Source organism: Eleutherodactylus coqui, chromosome 10, assembly GCF_035609145.1.
Source record: "Eleutherodactylus coqui strain aEleCoq1 chromosome 10, aEleCoq1.hap1, whole genome shotgun sequence".
NCBI classification, from domain to species: Eukaryota; Metazoa; Chordata; class Amphibia; order Anura; family Eleutherodactylidae; genus Eleutherodactylus; species Eleutherodactylus coqui.
Genome location: NC_089846.1, coordinates 17,668,972 through 17,689,642, shown reverse-complemented (window position 1 = coordinate 17,689,642; position 20,671 = coordinate 17,668,972). Strand labels below are relative to the sequence as shown.

At 45.1% G+C, this 20,671-nt stretch overlaps 1 protein-coding gene across 2 annotated transcripts in view; it reads left to right on the top strand.

The window, feature by feature from the left end:
- Positions 1-20,671, top strand: part of LOC136580124 (collagen alpha-2(I) chain-like) — a 250,375-nt gene that overhangs the window by 169,881 nt on the left and 59,823 nt on the right. For both annotated transcript variants that reach the window (XM_066580422.1, XM_066580421.1), the window contains exons 8-22: positions 907-951; positions 1,108-1,227; positions 3,374-3,412; positions 7,262-7,315; positions 7,796-7,849; positions 8,842-8,949; positions 12,223-12,276; positions 13,661-13,714; positions 16,700-16,744; positions 17,365-17,418; positions 18,382-18,426; positions 18,709-18,762; positions 18,894-18,938; positions 19,933-19,986; positions 20,526-20,570. In XM_066580422.1, the coding sequence (XP_066436519.1) occupies positions 907-951; positions 1,108-1,227; positions 3,374-3,412; positions 7,262-7,315; positions 7,796-7,849; positions 8,842-8,949; positions 12,223-12,276; positions 13,661-13,714; positions 16,700-16,744; positions 17,365-17,418; positions 18,382-18,426; positions 18,709-18,762; positions 18,894-18,938; positions 19,933-19,986; positions 20,526-20,570 (870 nt within the window). The remainder of the gene's footprint in view (positions 1-906; positions 952-1,107; positions 1,228-3,373; positions 3,413-7,261; positions 7,316-7,795; positions 7,850-8,841; positions 8,950-12,222; positions 12,277-13,660; positions 13,715-16,699; positions 16,745-17,364; positions 17,419-18,381; positions 18,427-18,708; positions 18,763-18,893; positions 18,939-19,932; positions 19,987-20,525; positions 20,571-20,671) is intronic.

Here is a 20,671-nt window from a genome sequence, read left to right as displayed (position 1 = left end):
ATTTGCAAACTATTGATTAGCCTATCTGCAGGATAGGCCATTAATAGTAGATCTGTGAGAGTCCACCACCCAGGACCATTGCCAAACAGCTGTCTCCTTGATCAATACGCTCGTGCATGAGCTGATTTCTGCAGGAAGCAGACAGCACTGTTCCCACTGCAGTGGCCAGGTTTGGTACTGCAGGCAACTTACTTTCAATACCAAACCTGGCCACTGCACTGAGAATGGAGCTGTTTGCTTCCTGTAAAAAAGACGGTTAAGGGGTGATCAAATAACTATATATAAATACATTAGGGGACAATACAAGGATCTCTCCCATGGTCTGTTTATACCCAGGACTACGACGGTAACAAGAGGGCATCCTCTACGTTTAGAAGAAAGCAGGTTCCATCACCAGCACAGAAGGGGGTTCTTTACTGTAAGAGCAGTGAGACTGTAGAATTATCTGCCTAAGGACGTGGTGATGGCAAAATCCATTGAGGAGTTTAAGAGGGGACGAGATGTCTATCTAGAACGCTATGATATTACAGGATATGGACATCAGGTGACCAGCGGGTTATTGATCTGGGTCTTACATTCAGGTAGGAACAAGAGGTTGATCCAGGGATTATTCTAACTGCCATTATGGAAGGAATTTTTACCCCTGAATGGGCTAATTGGCTTCTGCCTCTTGGGGTTTTTGCCTTCCTCTGGATCAACAAGGGGGTTGAAACAGGCTGAACTAGATGGACATTGTCTTCATTCAGCCTAGCATACTATGTTACAGAGATCAGCTCAATGCATGAGCACACTGGTCCGGAAAACAGCTGATCAGCAGGGATTACAGGCATTGAACCCCCACTGATCTACTATTGATAGACTACCCTACTGATATGCCCTTCACTAATAACTATTTGTATATTCTAGGGCTGCCCTGGTCGACCTGGATTTCGTGGCCCTAAAGGAGATAAGGTAAATGAAAATCTACATCCCCTTATGTGACATGAGAAGACATGCCAGGATGTGTGGCCAATAGCCAGTCTATGAATGAATGAGGTGTGCGTTACAGTTTTACTAATTGTGGTGGAATGATTCATTATCACCAAAACCCGTTAATATGTATTACAGGGGGATCCTGGTGTGATGGGACGTATAGGGGTGACAGGGAATCCCGGGCCGCGTGGACCACCAGGATTACCCACTATTATGATATGGAGCAACACCCCTGAGGACTGGGCAGCGTTCTATGTAAGTCAATTAATCAATTCGATTTTAGACATGGCCTATACCTTACACCAAGCAGAATATAGTCTCTACATCTCCGATGGAGAAGTAACTCATTGTCCCTCAATGTCTGTACATCAATGCATTTTTGTATTAAGTGTGCAGCATCCATGCTTCTATCAGTGTCACCAGTGCTTGAGGTTACAGGTCTGATCTATACTCTTATGTCCTTTATGACAACTCCTGCAGTGGTATAGCGCATGCATGACCATCGCTTCATTCTATCTTCTCCTCACTGCAGGGGATGCAGTGAGACCACAGTGAGGAGAAGAGGTGATTGGTGATGTCAAAGTCAACCTTGATACAACCCCTGTAGAGATGAGCGAACGTACTTGTTTAGGGCGATTTCGCAATCGAGCACCGCTTTTTTCGAGTAACTGACTACTTGGGCGAAAAGATTCGGGGGGCGGGGAGCGGCGTGGTGGAGCGGGGGGTAGCAGTGGGGAACAGGGGGGGAGCTCTCCCCCCCCCCCCACTCCCCTCTGCAACCCCCCGCTCACCCCCGGCGCCCCCCAAATCTTTTCGCCCGAGTAGTCAGTTACCTGAAAAAAGTGGTGCTCGATGGCGAAATCGCCCTAAACGAGTACGATCGCTAGTCTCTAATCCCCTGTCTTAAGTTTAGACAACATAAAAATAGACCAGACAGAAACTGTGTGAAATGTATCACAGTGCTGCATGCTATGTGATAGATGTCACACCTCTGGCTAGACATGTTATACACTCTTGTCTTCCTGCCGTCACCCTTTGGTCTGCCTAATTTACACCCCTATGTTACACCGAAATCAGGGCACACACCATTAAACTGGTGGTTTATGGCTCCTCTTAGTTATATTCCCTTTTATAGAAAAACTGCCTAATGAGGTTAAAAAAAAGTCTAAGGGCTTATTCGTATGGGCGAGAATCTCGGGTGAGTTTTGTGCATTGCGAGACACAGAAAACCCGCACAAACATGAACTCCATTCTTTTGAATTGACTTATTCACATGAGCGATTTTTTTTTTTTTTGCAGCGATGCTGCGAGGATAAGAATCACAGCATGTTCTATCTTTTGGCGTTCGCTCGGAACGCCTCGCCTGTTGTTTTCAATGGGACCTTAAATGATATCCTTCGGCACTCGCATGCAATGTAATGAAATCAATGAGGATCGCAATTTCACGTTGGAGTGAAAAATGCAGATTGGCAAGCGTAATATCGCGCAAAGCTTCTCAGCCTGATATCGCCCTCACCCATGTGAAAGTAGCCTAAAAGACATACTAAATTTTGGCTGATTTTGCTTTGCGAATCTCTTCTAATGTGCCTATAATAACACTGGAAGTTTTGTCTTGGGGAAACGGGAGCAGACCCACTCATCAATACCTATGCCATTGTCTGACATCTCAGAGGATACCTAGAAATGAATATTCAAGCCTTAACCCTTTCCAATCCAATTTATATCCTGGTTTTCCTAGGGGGCTTACTCTTTTTCTGCCATTATACAAGGGCGCTATCTGCTGGCTAAAGCCAGTACTGCATGAGGTGACACGCTGGATAGGCTCCAACAGCAGAGAGGCTGGCAATATACAGTAAGAGAGCCCCGACGGATGTCTTCCAACAACGGAGCTGTACAGCCTTAAATCATAATGTCTTCAGACGTCAGACAGTGGATTGGAAATGGTTAAAGGTGTTTTCCGAGAATTTTTTTTTAAGCTGCCCATGTGAAAAAAATAATAACAGAACCTATACTAACCAGTGCCAGGTCCCTGCAGTTCCAGTGCCATACACCTCAGCACTCTGTTTAGACGCTGGAAAGATGACCCAACCGCTCTTCTGACTACCTGACACACACAGTGCGGCATTCTTTGCTTGGCCAGGATTGGAGGGTCACTTGAACGGAGCATCAGACTGCTGCAGCCAATCACAGACGTCAGCAGTCAACCGCTGAGGGCTGTGATTGCTGTAGCAGCTTATGACTGCAGCCTGTAAACAGCGTGCCGACAGCAAGAACAGAGATGTGGCGCTGGAGCCGCAGGGATCCGGGATGGGTAAATATAAGCTGTTTTATCGCTTTTTAACATCAGCAGCGTTTTTGGTTGACTGCCTTACCAATGATTATTTCTCTTCTTCTCTTCCAGCAAACATCATATTTTCAGCTGCTGCACGCCGGCTGGCCTGTGAGTGTGCCCTTCATTATCACAACTGGCCTGACCAATAGTATAATAGGTTCACTACGCTTCCCTTTCATTCCTCCCATTGACAACTGTTTCTCCAGAGAATGATATCAGAGCACTCCTTTTGTAGTGTTGTTAATGAGCTTCAAGAAGTAGTTAAAACCAATATAGGAATGAGCGTGATATTCCGACCTCCATAGGAGATCCTCCCTGAGCTGTTATCAAGGGACAATTCAAGTCCTTATTCGCACAGCCAATATTCTGGTGCAAGTTTTTTTGCGCTGCGAGATTTGATAAAAGCACTACCGTGTTTCCCCAAAAATAAGACAGTGTCTTGTTCAAAAAGGTTTAACTTTTTTACATATATAGCTGCCTGGACACTATTTAAATTGACTATTTTAATTAACTGTTAGTAGGGCTTAATTTTGGAGTAGGGCTTATATTTCAAGCATCCTCAAAAAGCCTGAAAAATCATATTGCATCCTCAAAAATTCTGGAAAATCATGCTATGTCTTATTTTCAGGGTATGTCTTATTTTCAGGGAAACAGGGTAGTATGTATAAAGTGTTTTACACAGGAATAGTAATTTGAGTCTGAGCAGATTTTCTTAACATTACTCCTATGAGTCCTTGTAAGGGCTCGTTCACACGAGCGCTGTGGGCGCGCAGTATAGCCGCAAAGTGCAAAAGATTGCGCATATACTGCTGTAAAGATCGCATTCATTCAAGCTACTTGAAGTAGTCAGTTCACGCATTCCGTGGTGCATGGTCTATGCTTTCCAGCTCCCATAGGAGTCTATAGAAAGCACGCACCAAAGATAAGTCAGGTCCTATCTTTGTGCGCACGACATAGTTTACATGCGACCCGTAATCGCATGTCCTATTTTTGTTAGGTTCATGAATTTACCCATTGGTTCCTATAGAAGCGCGTTCTGTGTGACTCTAATGCGCGCGGACAGCGCTCGTCTGAACAAGCTCTAATAGAGTGCTGGACAGCGTACAACATTTAAATGCCGGGCAGGGCTGGTTAGTAGTAGCGAGGGAATTCCATACAGTTGCAGCATATGGAAAATAATTACTATTAATTTAATATATATTAATCACGCCCCGAAAATGTACTTGAGGCTTATTCACATGGGTGTATATCGTCCGGGTTTTCACGCCCAGCCAATATACGCTGCCCCTTTGATGCATTGGCTTACAATGCATCAGTGCACAGGGGCGTATTTCCGCCACTTAAAGCGGTAGCTGCATAGATTCCAATACGAGTCTATGCTAGCTGCCGGAGAAGGGAGGTGGGTGGGAGTTTAGCAGATGAACTCCCCCCCTCCCCTTCTCTTCTCCTCTTCACCCCTTGTCGCTGTTTGCAATGGGATGGGGTGGAGCTAAGCTCCACACCCTCCCATTGCTGGCTTCGGACAAGGGGCGGGGAGGGACTGGAGCTTAGCTCCACCCCATCCCACCTCCTCCCATTGCAAACGGCCGGAGGGGAGGAGAGAGGAGGTAAGCCAGCGAGGGGGAGGGAAGGGGGAATGTCTCCCCAGGCCACACAGCATTGCGGCCTCAGCGTATATGCACCGGCCCCTTTGCCGTTCAGGGCCCTTAGTGTGTAATCAGCGCTTGTAGATGTAAAGATCTCATTTTGCATGGCTTACATAATGCATTTTCTAGAGTGATATATTAAAATGCAGAGGCTTTCAATCTGGAAGAGATCTCCGACTCCATAGCAACCAATGGGATTCCGAACTACTATTTATATAATTGGCGCTGCAAGCATTAGTCTTAGAATAAAGTCTGTTACTACAGGCACCACTTCTATATTCACTTCCACTCAGTCCCACCCATCCCACCCCGTTATTTGTCTACAAGAGGCGTTCATAACCCTCATATTTCCACACCAGCTTACATGACGTTTTATGCAAAAGATACAAGAATTGTGTTGTGGATCTCCATGTGTGATTTCATATAGCATTGAGGTCGATGATGAAATTCTGCATCAAATAGTCTCAACATTTGTCAAAAAAAAACATTGAGGGAAGTATTATACACTGTATTGCATCCCACACAGTTCGGTGCGGGGGGGGGGGGGGGGGTGTATCACCTGTATCAGCTGAGAACACTGAGACACCTGAGGAGGCCCAGGGGCCGTCTATTATTATAAATAGCACATGGTGAGGGGATAATATACGACACATGATACAATGTATGTGTGTGTATAGATAATGTGTATATATATATACATAATCTAATTCTACATACACACACAGACACATGCCTGTGTGTATATCAACTGACGATTGCTCTTAAGACACCCGAGCACCAGCTGTTCTATTTTACTGCTGTAAGACCTACAGTTCTGGTCGTCACATATAGTATCAGTAGTCACATATAAGCACTATATACTTGTATATAGTTATTAACTAAGACTCACATGTCCAAACAAGCTGATTCTGCCGATCCCGTACAGAAGAGGAAATTCTTGTGGTCACAGTTACTTTTTGGAAGCCCTACCATGACACACCATCATGCATCAGTATATATCGTATCTGTAGGTTGGTGACATATCATTGGTGGAAATTCACTCAGCCTGTATTGCACCCCACTCCCAGACTAAAAGTAGCTCTATATTATATAGAGGCACCCTTTGTAAAGAAAAATCTCACCCTAAGAAGAAGTTGTCGTTTTTGTGCAAAGCTCAGCATGCGGTTCCATCTCAGCAGATATACAAATGATTAGAGTTCTGGCACGATTAGATGAACGGTCTTGTCACCTGAGGCCCTAAAGGTGCCCTTGGCCTATCAAACGGCTCTTAGAGGCTACTTGTCTGTAGTGACCTCTTTTTCCGCTTGTGTAGAGCTTCTTGACCACTTGACATGCCTCTATGTTGAAAAGATTTTGACAAGTTAACACATTTTAAGAGGGAGTACATTAATGGAATGCAAGACACTACCCAACAGGGTACTAGAGCCTCCGTGCCCGCCCGTATCACATCTTGTATCCAAGCTAGAGGTGGTACAACAGGGTACTAGAGCCTCCATGCCCGTCCGTATCACATCTTGTATCCAAGCTAGAGGAGGTACAACAGGGTACTAGAGCCTCCATGCCCACCTGTATCACATCTTGTATCCAAGCTAGAGGCGGTACAACAGGGTAATAGAGCCACCATGCCTGCCTGTATCACATCTTGTATCCAAGCTAGAGGAGGTACAACAGTGTAATAGAGCCTCCATGTCTGTCCGTATCACATCTGGCATCCAATCTAGAGGTGGTACAACAGGGTACTAGAGCCTCCATGTCTGTCCGTATCACATCTGGCATCCAATCTAGAGGTGGTACAACAGGGTACTAGAGCCTCCATGCCTGTCCGTATCACATCTGGCATCCAAGCTAGAGGCGGTGCAACAGGGTACTAGAGCCTCCATGCCTGTCCGTATCACATCTGGCATCCAAGCTAGAGGCGGTACAACAGGGTACTAGAGCCTCCATGCCTGTCCGTATCCCATCGTGTATCCAAGCTAGAGGCGGTACAACAGGGTACTAGAGCCTCCATGCAAGAGGTCAGTTTTCCACAATAAATGGTCTTTTTGCTCTGATATTGTAATCACTTATATCAATCTTACAATCACACAAGAAAGTTTAATTCAATTCCAAAAACTTCTTCTAGGTGCTTGATATTTTTGACAATGAGTGTAGGTAGGTATGTGTGTCTGTGGGTGTGTATATGTATATATATATATATTTTTTTGTTTTTTTTAAATTTTTTTTAATAAATATATATATATAATATTTCAGCTTCTAGTTGTTGTATTTGTACTACTCTGTACTGATAATGACCTTTTTGCCATTCTTATAGAGAAATCGAGGTCCAGTAGGTCTCCCTGGTATACATGGATGGCCAGGCACTCCGGTGAGAAATCCAATACACTTTTCTTCTTATCATTATTCTTTCATTAATATATTTTCTTTTAGAACTAAATTAAGCACACAGCCGTGCGTGACCATTATGAAATCATATCATGTATAACTTGTTCCTATAGATCGCAGTGCTGCCTTGTGTCCTGCAGGTGTCACTGTTGCTGTTTATTCCTAGCACCTGAGCTGAATGGAGTTCACAATCTAATTATTAAATTACACAATGAGTAACTAAATGATTGAATGGTGAAGTGATTACTGTACTCCTAGTCAGAATGCTTCATTAATCAATATGTATACTTAGATCATACATATGATAATAAATGAGAGAGAAAATGGATTTTATTTGCAATAAGCTATTTTATAAATATGATACAAATGTAATAATAATAAGAACAATGAAGAGATACGTCTTGTGAATGTGAGAGCAAAGTGAGTTGCAATTTGACTAATTTAATTTTTGCTTTATGTCCAGGGTATGACTGGATCCACAGGTCGGCCGGGAGTCAAAGGGCAACTTGGCCACATGGTATGGAGTTTTCTGTAATCAGTCGGTCACATGCTCTTTACAGCAGATATCCATCAATAGAAGTCAGAGAATAATATAGCAGTAAGGATGCTATTGCACAACAGCGTTTCCGTCCTGTTGGAGAACCACACTGATGGAGCTGTCAAATCCAGGTGCCAGCCGCAAACAGCATGACGATTCCATGGGCCGGCGGCAGTCAGCGTTTCTAAGACGTGCAGCAGCCGCAACATGAGACCCTATCCTTAAGAACCTTTCACACTGGTCAGATTAGCCCGCAGGACGCACCGCGAGCCGCTGTTAATTCTGCTCCAAAATCCACACAACTCAGTGCGGATGTTGATGCAGAATTCCAAATCGCTTAATGCTGTTGGCAAGACCGCCATGAAACTTGCAGCAGCGGATTAAGGTGTGGATTTGGGTGCGTAATATGATCTGCGTGAAAGGTCTCTGAGGCTTCTATTACGCAGCAGCCTCGCCTGCGTTTAAAGACGCACCAAAAATTCACTTTTAGAAACACGAACATGCGTTTTGCTTTTTTAACCCTTTCCAATCCAATTTGTATCCTGCTTTTCCTAGGGGGCTTACTCTTTTTCTGCAGTTATACAATGGCGCTATCTGCTGGCTAAAGCCAGTACTGCATGAGGTTACACATTGGATAGGCTCCGACAGCAGAGAGGCTGGCAATATACAGTAAGAGAACCCCGACGGACGTCTTCCAACATCAGAGCTGTACAGCCTTAAAACATAATGTCTTCAGAGGTCAGACAGAGGATTGGAAAGGGTTAATCAATGTTAATTATTCTCAGTAAGATAAAACACAACATATGTGCGCTTTTGGAAAATACATACATTTTTACATGCATTTTTGGTGCGTGTTTAAATGCAGACAAAAACACTGCCATGTAATAGCAACCTAAGGCTAGTTTCACACGTGCGAGCGCCATCATGTCTCATACAGGGTTCGGGGTTTACTCTGTTTCTTTATATGATAGGGGTTGCCAGGCCCTCCAGGGATGCAAGGTATAGCTGGGACTCCTGGAAGGAATGGAGAGTTTGGGCTAGATGGGAAACCAGGATCTCCAGGAATACCAGGACCAAAGGTGAGCTCCACAACATACGTTTTTACAAGATTTCCTCTAATTATTGTCTTTTGCAAAGGTATTTCTGTCTCAGAATATTATCTTTCACCTTTTGGGCGAGCACCCACTGGCGTTTGCGTTTTCCGCGGGAAAAAAACACAGCGTTTTCGCCGCGTTTCCCGCGATTTTTCCGCGCGTTTTTCGCGGCGTTTTTCGCGGCGTTTTCGCGGCTTTTCCATTAATTTCCATTGACTTTCATGGGTGCATTAGGAGAAAAATAAGGACACATATGCAACTGACATGTTCCTATGTTAAAAACGCAAACGCAACGCAAAAAAAAACGCCAGTGGACAGGAACACATGTTATCTCTATGCCTGTGCAGGCAAAACGCAGGTAAAAAAACGCCAGTGGGTGCTCGCCCTAAATGTCCATTTAACCACTGGCCTATTATGTAGATGATTCCTGTACTGTGAATGTTGTTAGCCGTTTAGTCGTTCACGACCCTCGCTGATCCTGAAGGCTCCCTCCATGTTTTTCGGTTTTGCGCTACTTCTTTCAGTTGTGTGATATTCTTGCCAGTATCAGCTCTGCCCAGGGGCGTAACTATAGAGGATGCAGGGGATGCGGTTGCACCCGGGCCCAGGAGCCTTAGGAGGCCCATAAGGCCTCAGCTCTCCATATAGGAAGTCCAGTACTATGAATAAAGCATTATAGTTGGGGACATCGTTATGGGTTTGGCATCGGGCTCAGGAGCTTCAAGTTACTCCTCTGGCTCTGCCAGTATTAGCTCTGACAGTATCAGCCATCGTGTCCTTTGGCGGTCGGGTCTTCTTTTCCCACTGATCTATCCCAAGCATTATAGATTTTTCAAGCAACTCTACTTGCATTACATGGCCAAAATACGTGAGCCTGAGTCTGGTCAGCGTTGCACTTCGCCCCAATGATATCCTACTTTTCATCTCTGGCATAGATTTTCCAGCCTGATCAATTTTCAAGCCAAGGAAGGTAAAGTCTTGCACGCATTCTATGACCTCATTGTCAATTTCGATTTGAATTTGGCCATTTTTTGCAGTTGTCATCATTTTGGTCTTCTTGAAATTCAAGTAGAGGCCATTTTTTTACTTTCAGTTTTAATCTTGCATATCATCTGCTTCAGACTTTCTTCTGATGCGACATCGCTACAAACCGCATGTATGTGAAGCTCCCTCCAATGGGTTCATCCACATGAGCAATGTTTTGTTGGCTGCTACATTGCGAGTTTACAAAATCGCGGCACGCTCTATACAGACGCGATTTGTGATGTTTTGTAGCCCATGTTTCCCTATGGAGTCTTCCTTTGTGTTGCATCATGCAAAAAAAACTTTTACAGTAGGAAGTCCTAGTGTTTGAACCCTAAAATAAGCTCTATTTGCCTTCAAAAAAGAACCAAAAAAACAATACATCACCTAACAGGTGCGGTCCGCCCTGCGCATTTCTTCTCCGCAGCTCCGGCACGCTTGTTTGTAGTTTTCGGCCAGCGCTTCCTGGCCAAAGCTACCATTTTTCGCAGAACCAGCCAACCATCTAATGTGAATAGAGGTGTCTCGTCTCTCCCCAATGTTGTCAGGGCAAATAAGGATCAGGCAAGTTGAAATCCAATTCATACTCTCACAGGAGATCTAGCAAGCCGCCGCTAGAGGTGCCTGGCAGCGACTTACTCCTTGTTCCCACTGAGGACACAGATGCTCAGCCGAGCAAAGTGCCATATGTATAGGGGGTCAGAAGGAATAGCTACTGGCTGAATGATGTTATAAATTGCTATCTTCATCAGGTCCGAGACGTTTCTAATAATGACACATAGTAGTATGACAGATGGGGAGATTACTGTGCTGGTCTTGTGAGAGGCAATGGCATACGTCACCATTGTAGTATCATAGTAATATAGTGTAAAAAATGCTAAAATGTATTATTATACATTTTTAAAGCACTATTAATTCCAAAGCGCTGTACAAATGAAGAATAGGGTTAAACTAGCTTGCACTACATATAACAGGAAACACTGCTACATATATAGCAAGGACTACCGTGTACAGGGGAAGGAGACAGTAATAATAATAATCTTTATTTGTATAGCGCCAACATATTCCGCAGCGCTTACATAGACAGGGGGGAATACAGAAAGACAAAAGTACAAACATTACAGAACCACGGTTACATGGTAATCAGCTGATGGAGACAATAGGGGTGAGGGTCCTGCTCCAACGAGCTTACATACTACTAGTAATGGGGTGAGGGTCCTGCTCCAACGAGCTTACATACTACAAGTAGGTGGGGGTAGAAGATGCTCCTCTTGTGGTGGCCACAGAGTTACTGTAGGTTGTAGGCTTGTTTGAAGAGAAGGGTTTCTTTTCAAGCTTTTGCAGGTGGTGAAGACTCTGATGGGTTGAGGTAGTGAGTTTCAAAGTATAGGTGGCACACAGGAGAAATCCTTGAGACGATTATGTGAGGAGCTCACTAGGGAGCAGCAGAGGAGGAGGTCTGTGTGGGGGTATCGGGATATTAGACTAGAGATGTATGAAGCGGATGTGTTGTGGACGGCCTTCTATGTCATTGATTACTTGAACTGGATTCTCTGGGTAGTAGGCAGCCAGTGATCGGATTGGCAGAGGGGAGAGGCAGGGTAGTAATGAGTAGAGGTGCCTAAGCCGGGCAGCTAAGATGAGGATGGATTGGAACGGTGCAAGTGCATTGGAAGGGAGGCCACGGAGGAGAATGTTGCAATAGTCTAGAATGAAGAGATGATGGCATGCACTGGCAATTTTGTTGACTCAGGGTTTAGGAAAGATTGTATTCGAGAGGTGTTTTTAAGTTGGAGCCCGCCAAAAGGCAGTGAGGGCTTGTACACACGAGACAGCAGCCTTGTGGAACTAGTGAGAGTATAAAGCCATTGATCATGATTGATAGGTCTGGTAGGAGTACAGGAGGGGGAGATGATCAGTTCAGTTTTTTTATGTTTAGGATGCGGGAAGAGAAATTCTGGGATTCTGGATAAAAGAGAGGCAACACCTGGGCCAAAGATCAGTATCATCAGTGTAAAGGTGCTGCTGGAAGCCATGGAATAGTATGAGCTATCCCAGACCATGGGTGTTGATGGAGAAGAGTAGGGGTCCTAGTACGGAGCATTGGGGGACACCAACAGAGAGGGGGCGAGGCGAGGATGTGGTGTGAGAGTGGAAGACCCTAAACGTTCGGTCATTGAGGTACTAACTATATGAAAGAGATTAAACTCTGAAATGTGTATTATTCCTCCAAAGGGAGTTCAAGGCTTTAAAGGAGATGAAGGCCTTCCTGGAGAGAGAGGAGAAGAAGTAAGTCCTAAGTTCTTAAATTCATTCGATATGTATTATAGATTGACATATAATATGTAATTGTTAATTAACAGAGTTACACATTTTACAGTCATTCTGCTTCCATAGTACCAAGAGGTAAGGACATCTTAGGTTGAGCTAGACGTAAGGAAATGCTACAGCGGTTGGCGTGGGACGGAAAAAGTTTTTGTCGACTTTTGTGCAATAATTTGTGTCAGTCGTACATAATATTAGATAAATACAAGTTTTTTCCTTGCACTAGCCATAGAGAGAAAGAAATCGTCCATAACATGGACCACTGTTGGCCGCACAATGCCTTTGTGTAGCAAGACCATAAGAGTGTTGCCCTATGGGAAGACACAAAGCAATAAGGAATGGACAAGGAATATAAGGAATGGCCCTTTCCACATACAGTCTCATTGGGAACTTCACCCATAAGCATACATTTAGTTTAGGGAGATTTCACTTTAAATGGGTTTTCCGAGACATTGATGGGCCAACTTCGGTGGTGATCCGGCTCCCAGCACCCCTGCTAATCAGCTTTTTGAAGAGACAACAGCACTGTAGTGAGCCCTGCAGCTTCTTCATTGCATACCAGGCATAGAGTTATACAGTTTGTAGCGGCGGTACATAGTATTGTAGCTCATTACCATTCACTATAATGGGATTAAGCTGCACAAAGGCCATGCAACCAATGAATGTGACATGACAGGCTGAGGAAGAGGCTATGACACCCACAGGAACGGCTGTTGCAGCTTATTAGCGGGGTTGCCAAGAGTCAGACCCCCCCCCCTCATCTCATATTGATAACGTATCCTAAGGAGGGGTCATCCGTTTCTAAGTCCAAGAAAACTTCTTTAATCTGCGTTTAGCTAGGTAAAAAGAAAGCTAATGGAACAGAGACAAATAGAAAACCAAAAAATCCATTGAAATCAATAGAATCTGTCACAGAAACATTTTTTTCTTTATTTTTTGATTCACAAAACAGAATAGAAAAGCGAAAAAAGGGTGGAGATTAGAAATGAGCGAGTATACTCGCTAAGGCACATTACTCGAGCGAATAGTGCCTTAGCCGAGTATCTACCCGCTCGTCTCTAAAGATTCAGGGGCCGGCGGGGAGCAGGGAGCGGCGGGGGAGAGCGGGGAGGAACGAGGAGGAGATCTCTCTCTCACTCTCTCCCCCCCGTAACTCACCTGTCACCCACGCCGGCCCCCCGAATCTTTAGAGGCGAGCGGGGAGATACTCGGCTAAGGCACTACTCGCTCGAGTAATGTGCCTTAGCGAGTATACTCGCTCATCTCTAGTGGAGATATATGATGCAGGTGGGAATAAAGGCTTAATAGTATTGTGCTGAAAACAACCTCTGGTCTTGTCTGCATGTAGGGCTTTGTTGGAGCTCCTGGACCCTGCGGGGAAGAAGGTGTCAAAGGAATAAAGGTAGCATCATGTAGTTCATCTGCACATTATCACTGTGTATGCCTGAGATACTCATGTCCTTTCCATTGATTGCACAAGTACAATCCAAATTCATTATAAATATTGATGAGCGAGCATTGCCCTTAGCGAGTATCTCCCCCGCTCGAGACGGAAGGTTCGGGTGCCGGCAGCAGGCACAGAGCTGCGGGGGAGAGTGGGGCGGAACGGAGGGGAGATCTCTCTCTCCCTCTCTCCCCCCCGCTCCCTCCTGCTGACTGCCGCTACTCACCGCTTCCCCGCGCCGGCACCCGAACCTTCTGTCTTGAGCGGGGAGATACTCGTTCATCTCTAATTATAAACTATTACTTGGCCCCTCTGATGGTGAATTCACATGTGGCAGAATTTGTTGCACAAGTTTCTCCAACAGAAAATCCGTTCCATTCATCTGAATGCGGCTTTTTTTGCACCAAGCAGATTGGTTTTTGCAGCCCCAATCAGTTGAAATGGACCGTCGCAGAAGCTTCAGCAACAAATCCGTCGTATGTGATAGCACATTGCATAGATACAGAACACATTGATTTGAATGGGGAAACTTACATGGGCGTTTCTTTACTCTATAGGCTCTTTCACAGGAGCGGATATACAGCAATGGCGTTTTTACGTTTTCACGACTGTTCCGTATAAGTGCCTAAATGGGCGTTTTTCCGCGATCACGGCCAGCGTTTTCTCGACCACTCACACGACCGCAAGCGTCATTTTTAGCGAATAGTAGGCTGCAACCCGGAAAACCCTCGCTCTGCCCAAATCCTCGGGATGCCTTCCAGTGCCTATATAGAGGCACCTGTAAGCTTTTCACAGCGCTGCAAAAATGCCTCCCTTTTTCACTGCTCCTATAGGAGTCTATGGGACCCGCTGGCGTATATTGGCCATAAGATAGTTCCAGAACTATCTTTTTGGCCACCATATATACGCTGGACGTATTTCGGACGCTTATGTTCCATCTTTCATAGTGCTGATGTATTTACGCACCATGTAATCGCCCATTTGAACAAATGCATTGCGAATAAATTCTTAACATGGGAAGCGTATATACACCCAGGCGTGGAAACGCGGCGTATATGCGCTTGTGGAAATTAATTTTAAGCGCTCTTTCCCACGAGTGTAGGTGTTTTTACGTGCGCTCGCAGGCCCTGTAAAAACGTGTGAACGGGCACATAAATCATATATGCCGAGGCCGCAATGCCGTTGCCTCCCCTTCCCTCCCCCTCACCTCCTCTCTCCTTCCCTCTGACTATTTGCAATGGAAGTGGGAGCGGTTGGGGTGGAGCTACGCACCCGCCCCTTGTCCGCAGCCAGCAATGGAAGGGGTGGAGCTCAGCTCCGCCCCTGCCCCACCCCCTCCCATTGCGAACAGCGGACGGGATAGGAGAGAAGGGGGAGGGAGTTCAGCAGTCACGCTGCTAAACTCTCTCCCACCTCCCTTCTCCGGTCGCTGTCATTGGCTCCCATAGGAGCCCATGCAGCGGACAACATATTCCAGGCACAAAGATAGTTCCAAGACTATCTTTGCTGCCCGGTGCTATATTTGCCAGCCGGGCGCTTTTACGGCACAGGAATACACCTGTGTGATCTGATGCATTGGAATTCAATGCTTCAGATAGTAGCCTATATTTGCCGGCCGTGAAAACGGCGGCCGATATATGCTCTTGTGAATAAGCCCTATTTGACAGCCAGAGTAAAAAAAAAATGCAGCATTTCCTATTTTTGTCCTATTTTCTGATTTAAATTGCTGATTCAAGTCAATGGGTAGGTTAAAAAACACTGATCTGTTCTTAATGCATGTAACCATGGGGACCATAAAAAATATAAGAAAACCAGGAAGTGCAGAGCCTATACATTTATGCTTTTTTTAAACACATATAAAAAAAAACGCATGCAAAACTGATGGAAATTGCTTGTGAAAAATTGCAAAAATGCATGAAAATTGCACAAAAAAATTAGACCTTTTTTTTTACTGATCACAATCGCTTGTGTGAACACAGCCATAGGCCGGTTTCAGGTGATATGGATCCGTATTCCTGACATGTTACAGATAACATTACAACCGTATTTCATCAGTATTTGCTTCTGTGTATGTTATTTTCTACTAAGCAAATACTCTGTGTTTGCACAATAAAGAAAAATAGCAATATGGAGGCAAAAGCGCAAAAACCTAGGTTCGGGCTGTGTTTTTAAAAAACAGCCGTGAAAAATACAGCTATATGAACAGATACATAGAGTTACATAAGCTCTGTATTACAAGGACTAAATAAGGAGCTATATCGTGGGACATTATCAGTCATTCGCTCACGGTGCAGTGTCACTGTTAGGCCTCCGGGGACACTATTCTGCACACTGCATAAGACATGGGCTATAATAGAAATAAAAATAAGGCCGGCCATAGACAGATTACCCACTATTGCCACAACAAGAATGATTTATTTCAGTCATATCAATAAATTAGAACCTTACCACCCAGGGGCGTAACTAAAGGCTCAGGGGCCCGGATGCAAAAGGTGAGCTGGGCCCCCCCTCTATCTGTATCTGTACCCGTACCCATACCTAAACCATGCTGCACAGAGGCATAACTTGAAGCTTCTGGGCCCCAATGCAAAACCTGTAACAGGCCCCCAACTATAATGCTTTATTCACAGTACTGGGCTCCCTATATGGAGAAGAGAGGCCTTATGGGCCCCCTAAGGCTCCTGGGCCTGGGTGCAACCGCATCCCCTGCACCCTCTATAGTTACGCCCCTGCTACCACCTATATAGCATGTAGTACGATTAGCATTCTGACCAAAGCAGCGGGTTTACATTAAAAACTGTTATATTGTTGGACATGCCAGTCAGACGAATAAACTGTGCCGCCATGTTTATGGAGTAGCATGTTAGAAACAGGCTGTAATATGGGGATAGGGGTTACCTGCACTCTGAGGGATACAAATGTACTATTTCTTTTTCTCTATAGGGCACAAAGGGAGATCCCGGACCGCCAGGGCTGATCGGTTTGCAGGTAAGCGCCGGCCTTCTGTACTCGAGATTCTTTGCATTATTTAAGGGTAGATCGTTCTGTTGCATCTACATTTTTCCTTTCAAATTTGTGAACTACCGAAATCTTGGCAATATTTGCCTTAGGCCCCATTCACACGAGCGCCTATCTAGCCGCGATAAAACCTTGGCCGAAAATCCCACCCATGTGAAGCATTGGATTCCAGTGCAGTCATTCACATGAGCTATTTTCAGGCGTGTGATCAAATCGCACCGTCAGAACATGAAATCGGCGACCGATTTTCACGCCAATTTTTCATGCTGCGTCAAAAGATACGTCCTGAAATTAGAAATGTCTTAAAGTTTCTCAGTACTTTCTCATCTCAATAAGAAACAAGCTCTCAGACCGCTATGCTGTTGAAACAATAAAAAAGTTATCAAAAATGAAAAACAACAGAAAATAGCCACGTACCTGTGACGGTTAGAAGCAGAGTCTCCCAGTGTTTCCTCAAAGGGGAAACAGCAAGACATACCAGTATGGCTGTGTTCTATACTGGGCACAGGCCCAAAGAAGAGCTGCCACGCAGAATGGAAACCATAAGAAGTTACTTTATTGTGAAGTCTAATTGGTTATTTATTTTTTAGGGGCCCATGGGACAAAAAGGACCACCGGGTTTTCAAGGAATTCCAGGAGTGATGGTGAGACACGGGCTGAAGGCTGAAACTCATTAAAAATTAAATGGGTTGTACCAAAATATCACCTAGTCATAGGATCACCGCTGAGACCCCCACCAATCCTGAAAACAGAGGTCCATCGACCCTCTCTTCTCCTCCCTGCGAGCTTACTGCACTCGCTCATGTGTAGCTTGAATGAAGCGGCGGTTGCACATGTGCAGTACCATCCCATTCATTATAGTGGGGCTCATAGAAATGGCTTCAACAGTCCCAATGAAATGAATGCATCGGCAACATGCAACTATTCGATCTCCTTCTCACAATGAGCCCATAGTGAGGAGATGAGGGTGACGTGGGACCCCTGTTTACAGGATCAGTTGGGGTCTCAACAGTGGGACCCCCACAAATCAGTCTATGGATAGGTGATAAAACTCTATTTTAGTACAACCCCTTTAACAGGGGCGTAACTATAGAGGGTGCAGGGGATGCGGTTGCACCCAGGTCCAGGAGCCTTAGGGGGCCCATAAGGCCTCTCTTCTCCATATAGGGAACCCAGTACTATGAATAAAGCATTATAGTTGGGGGCCCTGTTACAGGTTTTGCATTGGGGCCCAGAAGCTTCAATTTATGTCTCTGTGCAGCATGGTTTAGGTATGGGTACGGGTACAGATACAGATAGAGGGGGGGCCCCAGCTCATGTTTTGCATCAGGGCCCCTGAGCCTTTAGTTACGCCCCTGCCCTTTAACACATGTAAGTCAATGTAATCAAACAAAACCAAGCTCTACTTCTGTTCCCCCTGGCCTTTAGCTGCAGCTGCATTTTTTATAGTACCACAGCACCCACTAGCTGTTTAGGGAAACTGCACCAAGTTAACAAGTTCTCCAATTCTGTAAAGTATATTTAGTGTTTGTCCCTTCATAGATGGCCATTGTTTGTGTGTTTTTTTTAACTTTTTTTTTCTCAACCTATGTGTTTTATTTTTGTAGGGAGAAATTGGTGCACCTGGGCCCCGCGGTCCCCCTGGCCCAGAGGTAAGTACACCCTGAGCAGTTTTATAGCCTGATTGTTGATTGACTATAGTCATGTTCCTGGTCCTCCACATTCATTGTAGGACCTGGTGGTTAGGAATGTTCCAGTTAACGATGCTACATCTGTATGATACTTCAAAAGTTTTCTGAGTCTGTCGGCAGACTTTACCAATTCTGTCAGTTTGAGGCCGGCTGCTATATGTCAGGTGAAGCCATACCGGGTTCAGTCTACAAATGGCTTCTCTGCAACTAATGATAACGCTTGCGTATCTCTGCATTCTGTAGGGTGAGCAAGGGGAGCCAGGATGCCCAGGTGCCCAGGGAGTAAATGGGTCCCAGGTAAGTAGATCATCCCATTACAGTAAGTCATTGACTTGCATAAAACACAGAACATTCTGTATTTGTAATAACGTTATGTTGTAAACACTTTAACCTGATTCTACAGTTTTCTTCTTGTCTTTCACTGTTAGGGAGATGAAGGACCTGCAGGCGTTGGCGGCCACCGTGGACCTCAGGTAGGAAGCAGAAGCTCTGATTCTGACATAAGCCAAATTTAACATTTTTTCAATTGCTGTTTTGGGGAAAAAAAATCCAGTAAACATACAATAGCATTTTAAAATGATCACTACAATAAGAAAACCCAAGAACTGCGCTCAGCTAGCCTTTTAGCTCTGAAGGAGAGTCCATTGATCTTAGTGAGTGCCTTCCAGGCTGCAGCACAATGCCAGATGACAGCTGATTACCATCATCCTAAGGCCTTCTTCACATGACCGTATGCATTTATACACTCGCCCGTACGCACCGTATAGTCGAATGAATGAAGAATTGCCGCGATCGAGTATCGAACTTTAGCCGCGTATTCTCAGCCAATCACACGGGCCGTTGCTGCGAATCGGCAAAGAAATATGCGGTAGCAATGAAAGCCATCGATCGCTGTAAAACGCTCGGAAGGACCAATAATGGTTAAATCGGGCCAGCTGTGTTCTTTTCCCAGCATTGTGCGCTGGGTAACTCCCTCCCCTTCGTTTTTTCCAGCTTCCATTAACCCTTTCCAATCCACTGTCTGACGTCTGAAGACATTCTGATTGAAGGCTGTACGGCTCCCATGTCAGAAGATGCCCGGCAGGGTATTCTTACTGTATATTACTGGCCGCTCTGTTGTCGGGGGACCTCTCCGGCATGTCACATACCACAGTATTGGCTCTAGCCAGCAGATGGCGCCATTGTATAATCGCAGAAAGAGAGAGCCCCCTAGGAAACCCTGAATCCAAAATTGGATTGCAAAGGGTTAAGGTCTATAGGAACTTCCTGCGTATCTCAAGAAAGGATAGGGCAAGACCCTATCTTTTCATGCAGCGTATAAAATCGGCGACTAAACGGGAGATGACTGGTGAACATATGCAGGCAGGGATACTTGCAATATATTTGACAGATTTGTATATAGATCTGAGTGCTCTGTGATCTAACTAAGTGTCCTCTATTTCTTTTCCTAACATCTGTAAAAAAAAGGGCCCCCCTGGGTTAGAAGGACTGTGTGGGCCCCCAGGACGGAGAGGACTACAGGTACTAATATACCATCGTAGTGATTTCAACTCAAATAAACACCATTAAAGGGATTGCCCAGGAGTTTTGTGACTTGGTCTATTGATAAACTATCCTCAGGATAGATCATCAATATATGATCGGCAAGCATCCACCACTCCATCGATCAACTGAGCACTGTAAATGCTGGACAGCACTGGAAGTAGATAGCGCTGTCCATATTGCAGTGGCCTGAATTCATACTGCAGGTGCAGCTCCCATTGAATTCAGTGATAGCTGTGCCTGCAGTACCAAACTATTCCGCTGCAGTGCGGATAACGCTTCAAGTGCTGTCTATACTGACGGCAGTGCTGGGAATCAGCTGATTGATAGGAATCCTGAGTGGCAGACCCCCTGTCATGAGTAGTAAAAGTCACAAAAGTCCTGGACAACCCTTTTGACCCAAAATGCATGATAAAGATGAATTACCATAGACAGATTTGGCCCCAGAAGAGTTCTGGACAGATGCCAGGATCCACTGTCTGGCCATGTACATTTAATTGTTTTATTGTCTGTTTTAGGGCATGAGAGGAACTGTAGGACCCCCCGGTGATAAAGGAGACGTGGTATGGATCTTCTACCCTTGTCGTGAAAGTTTCTTGGATTTTTGCGTCTATACTTTTCGAGATGCAGAACCGTTTTTTGCAGTCTTCAATAGTGAAGTAAA